Source organism: Dendrobium catenatum, unplaced genomic scaffold, assembly GCF_001605985.2.
Source record: "Dendrobium catenatum unplaced genomic scaffold, ASM160598v2 fragScaff_scaffold_615, whole genome shotgun sequence".
Taxonomy (NCBI): domain Eukaryota; kingdom Viridiplantae; phylum Streptophyta; class Magnoliopsida; order Asparagales; family Orchidaceae; genus Dendrobium; species Dendrobium catenatum.
Window position 1 is genome coordinate 391,140 of NW_021319077.1, and position 14,731 is coordinate 405,870.

The following is a 14,731-nucleotide window of genomic DNA, read 5'->3' on the forward strand; positions in this document are numbered from 1 at the left end:
CATCTTCATCTCTTGCGGACAGAAAACAATCGTCAAAGTAACGAGAGGAGGAGGAGCTCCCCTGGGTCCTTCTACCACATTTGCTTCCAGCAGCCATTGAAGGGTTTAGATTAGAGAGGCTAGGAGTTTGAAGAAAGGATGAGTTGAGTGATTGAAACCTTTGAAAAACTCTCCAATTTATAGATTTTTTCACAAATTGTTCAATACGATGTGATATCATACAATTGGATTAGACGTGTTAATTCATCTAGATGATTTGTCAAAAAAAGGTGGTCAAATCATACAGTATGATCGATATCGTACTAGAGAATCTTAAAGAATTACATTCATCCCAAGGAGTTATCTATATAACTTTTGACTGAATTCATCATATAATATGAATAGATTTTTAATATTATTAATAGCAATTATGATCGTACCAAACATATTGATTTTGTCCTAAGGATTCTAACAAGTGTATCATATAATATGAATAGAGGTTCTTATAATATGAAGCATAATAATGATCATGCCAACCATATTGAATTCATCCAAAAAGATTCTTACATGTGATTCATAGAGTACGAAGGGTGTCTTGTATAGTACGATGACTAATAATTAAACTCGTACAAGTTTTGATTTTGGTAATGGCTATGATTTATGAATAATTGAACATATCTTATAGTATATATATATATTTAAAAATTTACTATGACAATCTTTTCACAACCAAATCTCCTAAAGCTTAAACAATTGCTATAAATATTTTCTAAGAAAATAATACTCACAATAATCTTCAATAATAATGTTTTTCGCACAATAATTTGACTACATATTTACGCCAACCGCTCTAATCCCATAGAAACCCTAAATCAACAAATAACTCAACATAAGATCTAAAATAGAAACATAGCCAAATAACACAATATCTAAAATATATCATTACATAACAATCTAACAACACAAAGATCCATCAAAGTAAAAAATGCAAATAAATGAATATTATATCTAGAATATCAAATGTACACAAAATTTACTGCAATGATGACAATCACACCAACCCTACTTCAACTTCAATTTACATGTTAAAACATCATCAATTGAAATCCGTACCTACCACCAAATATTTTTATGGGATTTTTACATACCTAACACTTAAAAATACTCTATTTATTTATCTAACACCCAAGCTTTACTATTTACTATTGTATAATCTAAAAACTCATGTCTTCATCAAAACTACCACTCCATAACCTCCCGTCAAATACCTCACCCCTACTCTTTCTGAAATGCATGCTTCACTTTGCGTAGCAATCATTCTCCTCTTCGTGTGAACGTCCCGATCGCATGCCGCCCGCGCCACTCATCTTCTCCAAGTCGACTGGATTGAACTCAGCTGCTTTCGCCTGGGATTCACGAAAAATAGAGAGACGGAGGGAAGAAGGTTCGAATGTCAAGTAAATTCAATTCATATGAGACCTGGGCTATGTTGTGGCTGCCTGTTGGTACTTTAGGTGAGACTTTCTTGGAGTAAAATCTGCAGCTTGTTATCCCTCTTAATGAAGCATTGGATCATCCCATCTTGAGGACCAAGCTGCTTCAAGGAAACAGGGAAGATGAGCTTTTCAGAGAGCTCTAGACTCATGAAAATTTCCTTGCACAATTCCCTCCATGATCTGTAGACAGCTGCACATGCAACAATATGTTTTCTTGAAGGGACCCACATGACTCCCCAACAAACTCATAGATCTGGATAAGAAATTCTTAAATGAGTAGTTCTAATCTCAAATCCTGAGAAGATGAATGCTAGCAAAATCCTAGTTCCAACGAGGAAGAAAATGAGAGAAACCGCACCGAACGGTGGTATATGAATGAAGATATCTCCCACATCGATGTCGATATTTCCCGTGCATCGATCATGGTGACGCGGAGGTACCAGAGCTTCGGCGATAGGTAAACTTGAAGCCGCGTTGGGCTTCCAGGCTTCGACGAATGACTCATCAGCTTGATTAGGAACCCATATGGCGAGCATAATGCCGCATCGGCAATTCAAAGACAATGAAGTATACACCACTAAGGAAGTGGCGGTCATCGTTGCCAACGAAGGCATCATACAGTGAAAATCGTTTGTTTTTTTGTCCCTGTGAACAATAAAAACATAATAATGTACAATAATTGTACCTTTAATGTTCACAAAGATAAAACCGAACGGTTCTACGTCCGATCTCTACATGTAATAATCTCTTCGGAGTTAGGCACAAATATATTTCCCTAATATTTTGGGACATATATAAAGTTCCTGACTAAAATCTTTCTTAACTACAAAAGAACCACCCAAATTATTTCTAAACCGTCATTGTGTTCTCTTTGATCAAAAAATTGAGAAATGACCCAAATGCAGGTAGGAATTCCAATAACAGTTCTCAAGAGAAGAACAAATTAGTAATAATACTGATTTTATTTTATTTATTTATTTTTTGAAAGTAGCTGCAAAACAAAGAAATAAAATGGATCAATACCTTTGCTTATTCAGTTATATTTTCCAGTTTCATGAGAAGCAAAATTCAAATTTATTTATAATACATTAGAGATATTTTTGTCACTTGGTTACAATTTTGATACCAACATAAACTACTAATTTACATCTCTATCATAATCTGTAAATGGAATGATAGCTCCATAATTAAATGGTAAGCAAGGTCTTTAAAATTCAAATAGCAACAGTACAACAAGAAGTTGAACTGTTTGGCAATCAAGAACCGGAATTAGCAAAGTGAGAACGCTACTTGTTAGCAATCCGCAAGCCACAGCTGAAGCTCGGAGAGCCTAAAGCTCAATCTTTTGTAGTTGAATGTGGGAACCGTTCATTTTGTATTCCCAAAACCAGCTTCCCCTCTCCATCATTTCATCTTTTATAGGGTCCAATTTTACTTCAAAACCTGCAACGTCATACGAATCAAGAAATGCAACTCAGCGAGCATGATTTCAAAAATGAAAAAGAAAAGAGCTTCAACATTAATTTTCAGCACTTCAAAACAAAAAGGTGTTTGCTAATGCACACCATACATACAGAAAATTAGCTCATAACTTAACCGTTTTCGAAGTATGTGGGGAGGAAAATGAGATTAAGGATTCATTTGGGACGGCTTTTTTAATTTTTGTACTCGGAAGCTGCTATAAGCAGTAAAAAAGCTGTCCCAAACGAAGTCTAAGAGACTGTTTGGGACGGCTGCAGCTTTTTTAAAGGTGATTGTAAAGTCGCTGTGAAGAAAGTAATTTTTTGAAAGCCGCAATAGGAAGTAGCTTCCTAGCACAATTTTTTTTTGAAATGATTGCAGTTTAAAAGGAAAGCAAGAAGAAAGTTGTCCTACCGAAGCCTGAGATAAGAAAAAAAAAAGTAGTGTATAAGCTGACTATAAAAGCATGTGCATACCACACTTTTACATTTACACATACTCCAATGAAATTTGTTTAACATTATCGAGAAGCTTTGACCAACAGAAGCCAATCAGATTGCATTTTATATCCAAGTGCTTCCGTATAATAATCTTATGTATCGGAGAATTCAAATTGGATTTATGTTAGGGATATGAACTACAATCTACGAAGACGACACTAGCATTAAATAAAATTTTGGAAATGTATAGATACTAGATAGAATAAAATTATTATTTTAATCATGCTAAGAAAATCATGTAAGTACACCAAGGGAATGATTTTTGGTTCCAATATATATGAAGCTATCGAAGATATATGCAATAGAATGCCACCTAGCGTTGCAAATAGTGTGGAGAGTCCAACAAGTTAAAAATCAAAATAGTCCCTCTTTTTTCTTTTTTTCTTCCTTCAGTTGTGTCTCCATCATCCAAGGAACAAATTGTGAGCATACTTCATAAGATATTTAAAATGAGTCACCATACTATGCTATATTTTTGCCAGTTAATTATATGCTATGACACTAATAAATGAGACCTCTTGTAGAGTGAAAGTTAGAAAAATGAAATATACCGTCAGGAAAGGGGACTAATACTAATAAAATCATCATAATCATTATACTCATCCCAACTATTTGGGGCTGACATTAAAAATCTCATCGTTCATTTATTTCTGTCAAGTATTGTCCAAGATTTAAAATTGAGTAAATAAGCCTCGAGGCGTTTTTCGTCCGTGCCTTGAGGCATTTTTTGTCCGTGAGGCGAGGCGTAAGCCTCGAGGCGGTGTGAGATGTAAGCCTCACGGATGCAGAATTGCGTAAATAAGAATTTAAGAATTTTAACAGGTAAATAATAGCAAGATTCTATCATACAATAAAAACATCTAAATGACATGTGAAATTAGTGGAAAGTAAGAAAATAGATGCAATAAAATCATATCCCAAATTACAAAACCACAAAATATTAATCTATCAAAACTCCCAAAGTACAAAGAACATATAAAATCTAATCATGTCCCATCACTAAATAGGTCTTCAAGGGAATCTTTTTCTCCAATTGTATCTAAGAATGTCATATCTTCATCATCTTCAATGTGACTCACTTTTCTCTTCCCTGTTCAATAAGAATGATCATTATCATGTTAATTGCCCAATTGATATAAATATAATGTAATACTAGCATATAAGAAGATGTGGAATACCTTAATTTGATTGTTGTGCTGCAAAACTAGTGGATGTGTGTGGTGAGACAGTAGTGGATGTGCTCACTTGATCTGCTTCGTCCCTCAAGACATCCACACTTAGATCCTCTAATTGCAGGTCTGATAATGGCAAATCTGTCTCATTATCTATGAACCACTTATTATCAGATGACACATTATCACACACTAACGGGTCCTCATCATCCTTCAACCCCTTTTTTCTCAACCTCCTCTCTCTCAATCTCTTGTTGTGCATAATATACACAAGGGAGTTCATTCTGAGTGTTGAAAGCCGATTTCTTCTCTTTATTTGCACTTGACTATATGTACTCTAATTTCGCTCACACCCAGAAGAAGAACAAGTGAGGCCTAAAACTCTAACAACAAAACTCTATAACTCAGGGGTGGAATCACCAAATTGAATCCACCATTCAACTATTTTCAAGAAGAAAAATGAAAATCAAAAGTCAGAATATATTAAAGTGTTATGCATTTACAAAAATAAGTATACCTGAAGACCGTTTGATAATAATTGATTTTGCTGCTTGCAAACCAAAAAATCCCTCCTTATTCCGAAATAAAACAACTTGTAAATCTGCAAGCTCTTTGACAGTTTGGTCCGGTATTAGTCGTTCCATGCAGTGATACAAGCTAAGCTTCACCTCCGGGTTTAAGGATTTCCTCTCTGAATATTGAAATTGAGGATTAAGATAATATGCCGCTGCATGTAGATGACGGTGTAATTGGACCACCCATCGAGCATCAATGATATCCCAAATCTCTCTATAACTTGCCTCCTCTTCTCCCAAGTTATTTGCAATCAACTCCTTCGCATCATCCATAGCATTATAAATAAAATTTATGACTGGTTTCTTCTCGGCATCCACTAAACGTAGAACTTGAACCAAGGGTCTCGTGCTCAATATGACTAAGCCACAGTAGCTCAAAATTTATCATTTAGAATTAACCTTCTTATTTCATTCCCCTTAGTTTTCTTCCCCCACGCAGAATTAAGTCATTATGATGATGTAAACATTGCTTCAAGAGGTTGTCCAACATCCAACAGGCTATGCAGTGTCAAATAAGATGTGGCAAACCTATAGAATAAATTTGCATTAGGAAGTGAAAATGATTTGCAGTGAACAAATGTAATAACAAACCTAGTAGTTGCAGGGTGAATGATTTCCTTCTTTAAAAACTTTCTCATTAAGGCTAAAACCCATGAGTGGTTGTATATAAACTTAGTGATCTTCTTAGCCCTAAAAAGAGCGCACTTATGTTGAGGTAAATCACCAAGCTCCTCCAATATAAGATCGATACAATGTGCTGCGCAGGGGGTTCAATACAGGTATTTCCTCTTCTCCGTCAACATTTGACCAACTGCTTTGAATGCACTGGCATTGTCAGTCACCACCTAGACAACCAATTGCTCCCCAATCTCCTCAACAACCTCATCTAGTAAATTTAAAATGAATTCAACATTTTTAACCTCATCTGAAGCTTCAGTTAATCGTAAAAACATCGTGCCGTAGGGATTGTTCACAAGGATATTAATCAAGCTCCTGCTCTTCATGTCAGACCATCAATCTGACATAATGGTAACATCAGTCTCAATCCATGTCCGTTTAATCTCATTAATGCTCTGCTCTGTGTTCTGCAACTCCTTCAAATTCCATGTTCTCAACTCGTACATGGAAGGTGCTTTCAACCCTCTCCCATACAATCCAACAGACCGCAGCTTATTGAAGTAGGCCGGTAATGTCGCAACATTAAATGATATGACATTCTCAAAAAAAAATCTACCAATATCCATGTAAACCTGCCGTCGACCCTCTCTGGTACCAGCAGCAGGCATCATCTATGCTTGTCCTCTATCCTCTCCTGGATTAGTCATATACTGGTCCATAGGAACCGTGCACCTCTATTATGTATAGTGGAGGAAGAGCCCTTTCCACTCTTGTTCCCGAAGTAAGCACCATGTTCGACACTTTCATCAAAATGCTCCTATTGTAAATGTTTGACCATCGTAGTCTTTTTCATATAAGCTGTAATTTCCTCCTTCACATTATCCGAAACATTCGCACAAGGTGATACATTTTTATGTGAGCCAGATAAGTGTTCCTTCATGCGAGTTACTCCTCCCTTCACCAGCTTATCACAAAAATTGCATTTTAAATACACATATGTCTTCTCGTCGCCTCCTACTTCAACTTGCACACTATATTTCTAAGAAGGGTCACGCCGCAATGACGTATTTGCCTTTTCCTTGCCTCTAACCATGTTTCCTAATGCAAAAATCCGAAAACAAACAAAAAAATTCAAAAAATAAAAAACCCTAGATTTTCTTTCACTTGAAAAATCTTTAGTTGAACTTAAAAAAATTATCTAAAATTGGTTGTTGACTCCTAGAGAGCGGACGAACACTTCAAGATGGTCAGAGTGAGGCGGCGCCGAGCGGCGTGCGAACGAACTTGAGGCCTGCGGCTTTTTTCTGGTCGGGTTCGAGTATGGCCGATAGGGGAGGGGAGGAATGAAGTATTATTTCATTGAGACTTAAGTGAGTGGGTCCCGGAATTAGAGGCATGCGCCTCAGGCTGAATTGCGCAATTAAGCCTTAGAGGCACGCCTTACAGTACACGAGGCGTACGCCTCATGAAGACCCAAAAAGGCTTAAGCAATGAGGCGATTTTGCCCAGAATTGCGCAGAGGCGCGCCTCTCATTGCGCAATTTTAAACTATGGTATTGTCTGAGGGTAAACTATATTTTTCACAAATCATTTTGAATAACTTTTATCCGTGTAATCCTAAGTCCGCCTATTTCCTCATAATCCTCATTTTTCATGCTTTGTTGCATCTCCACCAAACAACAACAATCCTCTCCATTGCCTATGAGCAAAAAGACCAACTACCCCATAACAATCGATGCCATCACCCCAGTCACCCCTTTTAGGCAAATTTATAAAAAGGAGCAAGTTTTAAACCTAAATTAGCTAAAAAATCATACTAACAAAAAATAAAAAATAAAAAATAAAAACGAGCAAATATGGAACTTGCTTCTTCGGTTTCTATAAATTACCCCGATTTAATTTTTAATGTTATTTTCATGTAGCCGATCCCATGTAGTGGGACAAAGGCTTGATACTGTTGTTGATGTTGTTTTTTTTTTTAAATTTGAGAATAAACCTAAACATGAAATCCCGTTTTCTTAAAGTACCGTTTCTTAAAAACCTAAATTTTCTATTTTCTTAACAAAAAATATTTAATCTATTTTTATCAATTTATATGAAAAAAGAAAAAGTAAAATTAATTTTATTTTATTTTTTAAAAAGTAATCATTATTTACATCAGTTAAGAAAAAATGAATTTATATTTTATTTAATTTTGATTATTTTTTTTAAAATTTTTTTATTAAAATTATCTTTAGTTTTGAAATTGAATTCCTTTATTTAAATTGGAATATTTGATTTGATTTATGTTTAATTAATGAATTATTTTTATTTACATATTCAATTTTATTTCTTTATTTTTATTTATTTACCTTTTTATTTTTTAATAGATTTTAAATTTATTTTTAATTAAAAATGTTATTTTATTTAAATTATCTAATACTATTTATATTTGATTTTTGAATTATTATTTTAAACATTTTTTAATGAAAAAAATATTTTACTTAGAAAATGGTACTTTATTCACCGGTTAACTAATAATACACAACAATAACAAAATCAAGCCTTTATCCACTACGTGGGGTCGGCTACATGAATCTTTTTCCTTCATTATGTCCTATTAAGAGTCAAATTCTCATTTATATATAATGAATAAAGGTCATTTCTAATATTTTCTAACCAAGTATTTTTAAGTCTATGATGGACCGACCGATTTGATTGGGAGGGAATTAAAAAATGTCATAATTAAGAGGGAGTTGTTTAGGAAGGTTCTTAATAAAAAAATTAATTAAGAGATGTTTCCTAATTAAATAGAGCATATTTGGGGGCTGATTAATTAGGAAATATTTTATAATTAAAGAGGGTAGATTTGAGGGTTGGTGTGGAGGAGATTAATTAGGAATTTTTCCTAATTGAAGATGATATATTTAGGGGCTGATTTGGGAGGGCAATAATTAAGGAAATAGGAGGGCATTGGGGGAGGGTTGTTGGGATATTTAATGTTTATTGTTTGCATTAAATAGGTGATTTTACTATGGTTAGGGATAGATGATGTTTGCTGAAATTATATTGTTCTTAGGGTGTTTGGGCTCTAGCCGACAGCTAGAGATTTGGGAGAGCCGGATATTCCTCTCTAATTGAAGATTCACTTGTATCTTGAGTTTTCTTTCATAAAATATTTAATAAAATAGTGTTCGTATGTTTTATTCATGATTTTCTTATTGTTGGTTTTCTGAAATTGCTGAAATCAGATTTCAGCCAAGGCTTTTCATAAATTTCTGCAAGCACTTCCTAACATTCTACCTATACCTTTCTTAACATAGGGCAAATCTAATACATCTACTCTCCTAACCGGGTCATCGAAAGGCTGCTGTTTTATATGACCAAACCATCTAAGGCAACTCTCTCTAATCTTATTTGCCACTGGAACTACTCCAACCTTTTCATGTATATGCTCGTTCTATTTCCTATCACTAAGAGTAAAGCCACTCATCCACCTTAGCATCCTCATCTTTGCAACACTTAACTTAATATTATGCTTCTCTTTTAATGGCCAACATTCTGCGCCATCAAGCATTGCAGCTCTAACCACCATCTTATAGATTTTTCCCTCAAGTTTGAGTGGTACTTTTCCATCACACAACAAGCTCAATGCATTCCTCCAGTTCAACCAGCCAACTTGAATTCTACTAATAATATCCCTATTTATTTCACAATCACTCTGAACAATAGACCCAATATATCTAAAATGTGTACTCTTATTAATGGCTTGATTGCTCAAAGTTATAAACCATCCACTAGATCTATTACTACTAAAATTACACTCCATGTATTCGATTTTAGATCTACTAAAACAAAAACCTTTAGACTCTAAGGTTGACCTCCATAATTCAAGTTTACCTTCAACTCCCTCTTTAGTCTTATCAACAAGAAGAATATTGTCAGCAAAAAGCATACACCAGGGAACATTCTATTGCAAATCTCTAGTAAGAACATCCATGAATAAAACAAAAAAGATATGGGCTTAAGGCTGATCTTTCATGTAATCCAATTGAAACTAGAAAATACTTGGTCAAACCACTTGGTGTTTGAACACAAGTAACAACTCTAGCATACATATCTGTAATAAGTTGAATAATTCATTTCATTTTTAGAACTCTCCATATCACTTCTCTTGGAACTTTATCATAATCTTTCTCTAAATCAACAAATACCATATGAATATCTTCCTTTTTCTCTATATAGTTCTCCATCAAACCTCTCAATAAATGTATGACTTCCATAGTAGACCTACCTGACATGAATCTAAATTGATTTTGAGAAACATTAGTATCACATCGGAACCTATGCTCCATAACTCTCTCTCTCTCCCATAGTTTTAAAGTAAGACACATCAACTTTTTTTCCTACTTTTTTATTCTTTTTTTTCATAAACAGACACATCAACTTAATTCCTCTATAATTCGCACAATCTTGTGCATCACCTTTATTCTTAAAAATAGGAATCAACACACTCATTCTCCATATATCTGACATCTTTTAGTCTTCAAAATAATGTTAAAAAGTTTAGTAAGCCACTAAATTCCTTAATCCCCTAAGCATTTCCACACCTCTATTGGAATATCATCAGGTCCAATCATTTTCCCACACTTCATTTTCTTTAAAGCCTCTCTAACTTCAATTTTAGTAATACAAAAATCTTTATTTTCATTTAGAGTGCAAAGGTAACTAAAGTCAACCATATTTTCACAATCTTCATTGAAAAACTTAGCAAAATATCTCATCCTCCTTTGTTGAATATCCTCTTATTAAAAAGGTACTTTTTATTTTCATCATTAATGCACTTAACTTGAACTAAATCCTTACTACTCTTTATCTCTTTGTTTGGCTAGCTTATACATATATCTTTCGTCCTCTAGTATTTAATCTATTATATAAATCATTAAAAGCTAAAGTCTTTACATCGCAGATTGTTTGTTTAGACTCCTTATAGGTATCTTTATATATTTCTCAATTTTCAGTTTTTACATCTAAACCAATTTTTATAACAGAGATTCTTATTTTTTCTTTTCTTGCACATTTTAATTCCACCACAAACTATTTTTACTATTAGAAGATTTTCCTTTGATACTCCAAGCACATTCTTTGCAACATTTTTAATATTACAAGCTATTATTACCCACATAACATTAGCTTCCTCATGCACCGACAAAATTTTAAGATAGTGAATCTTACTCTCAAAGATATTTTTGTTAGAGTTCCTTAAATACCACCATATAATCCTAGAACAATAATTTACTATATTTTTCATATTCTGTCCATTCATCTTAAAATCCAAAACTAATAAGCACTATTGGGTACATAGACTTTCACTTGAAATAATTTTACAATCTTTGCAATCTGAATGATTTATTTTTCTTACAAAAAATAATCAATCTGAGTTTTACTATGTCCATTCTTATAAGTGATGAGATGCTCATCTTTTTTCTTAAATAAGGTATTAACAATAAATTATATTGGAATCCGGAAACTTTAAAGAAGCAAACATGAAAATTATGCACAGGTATATATCCTTCTCTCGTGCTTAAAGAACATGTATAGAAGACACTGCATTCTATTGATCTTAAATATGGCAGAGAAAAATAAAAACTATACGAAGGCCCCGCATCCATTTAGCTTTGATCCTATCAAGAAAACAATATTATACAAAGACCCTCGCAAGTTGTATCTTTGATCCGACTTGGAAGAACAAAATGGCCTTAGCATGCCTGATAACACTGCCTATGCCAGGAGACTGTTGAAATTTTGACTAACAAAAGACCACTTCACAAAAATCTAAGGGGATAAAACCCGATTGTTATGTAAATTACATAACTTCTTATCCAAATGTCATGGCTAAAAATTAGGAACGTCCCTCCTTGGCACCCTATGATTGTACATGCCAACATATAAATAAACTTTATCAAAATTATAAATTCATAAAAAATAGAGTTCTTTAAAACAATCCCATGCATATTCAAATTAATGCAAGAATGCCTAATAGGCAAGAATAAACTCAATTAGGTCAGAAAATTTGAATTAACCTTAAATATTTATTTGATTTCTAATAATAATGGGAAGTACTAGAAAGTATGAACTAATCCTAAATTTTTAGAAAAGTTTGTAACTACAAGAAAATTGGATATAAAATATGCGTAAATATTATACAAAAGAAATCATAAAGTGCACCGATTAAATGACTCCAAGTCTACTACTTATAGTTTTGACTCGATCAATTAAGTCAATAAGTCGATGACCTAAGTTTAAGCTTGCTAGCTCCACGTCTATCCAAGAGCCCTATTAAGATATTCTCAAATGGGCCGCTTTGCACAAAATGTGAAGTTAAAAAACCCATATTTTAAAATCATCCTAGATTCAAGGCAAGAAACACTTGCATGAGCTGCCTAAAACCTAAGTAAAATATTTAAAACAATCTAACATCTATTTATAAATCAAAGCTATTAATATCCCTATTAAAGCATAAGATGACCATGCAAAGCAAGTCATCTTAATACAGGTAACTCGTAAATAGAGCAATAAGCCTTATCTTAATCTAATATGAGCCTTCCAATAGATGTAAGCCCCAATCTCATTGAAATCAGGCCTTCCAGTGAATGTAAGCCTATATTTTAATTTAAAATTAGTCCTACCTAATCTAAAATAGGGCATTCCAATGGATGTAAGACCCTCTTTTAAAAAAATTTGAGCATTCAAAGACATGTAAGCCCCATCTTAACAAAATCACATTTTAGTCATATCGCTTATAGGGCTAGGTTGTAAGACCTATCATTCAGACAACTCATAAATAGAGCAATAAGCCACATCTTAATCTAAATTAGGCATTCCAAGGGATTTAAGTCCCATCTCAACCAAGTATATAGAGCCTTCTAATAGATATAAGTCCCTCCCAAAACACTAGGCAGTCTAATGGATGTAAGTCCTAACACAAATTAAATATGAGTAACCTTAACACAAATATATCAGGCAACCTCGCCTATAAGACTAGATTATAAACTCGATATTTAGGCAACTCATAAATATAACAATAAGCTACAACCTAATTCAATATAGGTATTCCAAGAAATGTAAGCCCCATCCTAACAATATCACATTCGGCTCGGCTCGTTTATAGGGTTAGGTTGTAAGATCCACCATTTGGGCAATTCACTAATAAAATAATAAGCCCCAAGCAAATTAAATATGGGCATTCTAACGAATGTAAGTTCCATCAAACCAACTTGTGGCATTACAACATATTAGCCCTAACCGAATTAACTTCTAACATTCCAATGGATGTAAATGCCATCCAAATCAGACTTCACATTCCAATGGATGTAAGGCCGATCTAAATTAAACTTCACATTCCAATGGATGTAAGCCCCACTTTAACACGAATCTATTGGGCAGTTTAGCCTATAAGATCAGGTTACAAGACCCACAATTCAAACAATTCATAAAAAGAGAATAAGCCCCAACCTAATTAAAATCGAACCTTCCAACAGATGTATGTTAGACCGGTCCACTGGACCGGTCCAGCCGGTCCAGGCGGGACCGGTTCACGGGCGAAAATCGCAAACAGGCAGAGAACGAGCGGCCCGTCCGCCCCTGTAAAGCTGTTTAGGAAGTTTTTTTGAGCGTTTTGAGAGGGAAATTTGAATGTAGGGACTGTTAAGGAATTCCTTTTGATTTGTATGCATTAAATAGTTGATTTGGCTAGGGTTTGAGTATCTTGAATTTGGCTGAAATTTGAGATCTCTTAGATTTAGGTTTTCTTTGGGCTCTAGCAGCGTTTGGAGATTTGGGAGAGATCGATCCTCCTCTCGAATTGAGGATCAATTGTATCTTTGTTGTTTTCTCTTCTACTAGCGGAATACAAATCTTGCTTTGAGTTTTCTTTCCAATTTCCTCTGAAATTCTGCTGTAAACGATTTGCTGTGTTTTTCTGCTGTGGACAGCAGTTTCCATCGGATCTACTTTAATTTTGGTGAGAAAAGGATTTCCTATCAAATTGGTATCAGAGCGTCGTTTTTGGGACCATCGTTGGCTGAAATCCTGAAATTTCAGCAGGTTTTTTGGTATTCGGAGGAAGATTTCTTGTGACTCGTAGAAAGAAAGATGGTCGGAAAGAAGATCGAACTCCTGGAAGGCGAATTTGGCCAATTAAAATCAGATTTGGAGGAAAAATTCCTTGAAATCACCGCCAATAATGAAAGGTTGGATGGGAAGTTCACGGCTATGGAAGAGATGATGAAGAAATTACTTGAGATTAAGACTAATCCGACGACGTCGGAAGCAAGAGAGATTATCAGCGACCATGACGTAGGAGGAAATCCGAACCCGCTTAGGGGGAGGAGGAATCAGGATGTAGAGATCCTTGAGGGAGAAGACGACATGCCACCTCTAGAGCCATTTTCTAGAAAGGAGATGAGCATGGGAAATGATCGAAGAGGTGCTGATTTTAGCGGGAGAAGAGGGGAATTTCAGCGTCGAGGTGCTGATTTTAAAGGTAGAAGAGGGGAATATGACGAAAGTGCAGAGTTTGGCGGAAGAAGAGAAGAGTTTCAGCGTCGAGGTGCTGATTTTGAAAGGGGAAGAGAGGAATATGACAACGAATTCGGATACCAACGCCGGAGGGAGGACCTGGACACTTGGGGAGCACCTCATATTCGAGGAATGGGAGGTTATGGAGAGTACCGGGGTAACGGAAGGGATCCGAAGGTGAGGAAGTTGAAGATGCCCATCTTTGAGGGCGAAGATGGCCATGGTTGGATCTATAAGGTGGAGCGTTACTTCGCTGTCAACGGGTTGACAGATGATGAGAAGCTAACGGCGGCAGGATTGTGTCTGGAAGGGAAGGCGCTGGCATGGTATCAGTGGAGAGACAGAAGAGAGCCTATCAGGACTTGGCGAGA

At 35.0% G+C, this 14,731-nt stretch overlaps 1 protein-coding gene across 2 annotated transcripts in view; it reads right to left on the reverse strand.

The window, feature by feature from the left end:
• Window positions 1–2,487: 2,487 nt before the first annotated feature.
• The window catches only part of LOC110107926 (UTP--glucose-1-phosphate uridylyltransferase 3, chloroplastic-like), a 30,141-nt gene continuing 17,897 nt past the window's right edge, over window positions 2,488–14,731 (reverse strand). For both annotated transcript variants that reach the window (XM_020838374.2, XM_020838373.2), the window contains exon 6: window positions 2,488–2,918. In XM_020838374.2, coding sequence (XP_020694033.1) covers window positions 2,806–2,918 — 113 coding nt within the window. In that variant the 3' untranslated portion in view covers window positions 2,488–2,805. The remainder of the gene's footprint in view (window positions 2,919–14,731) is intronic.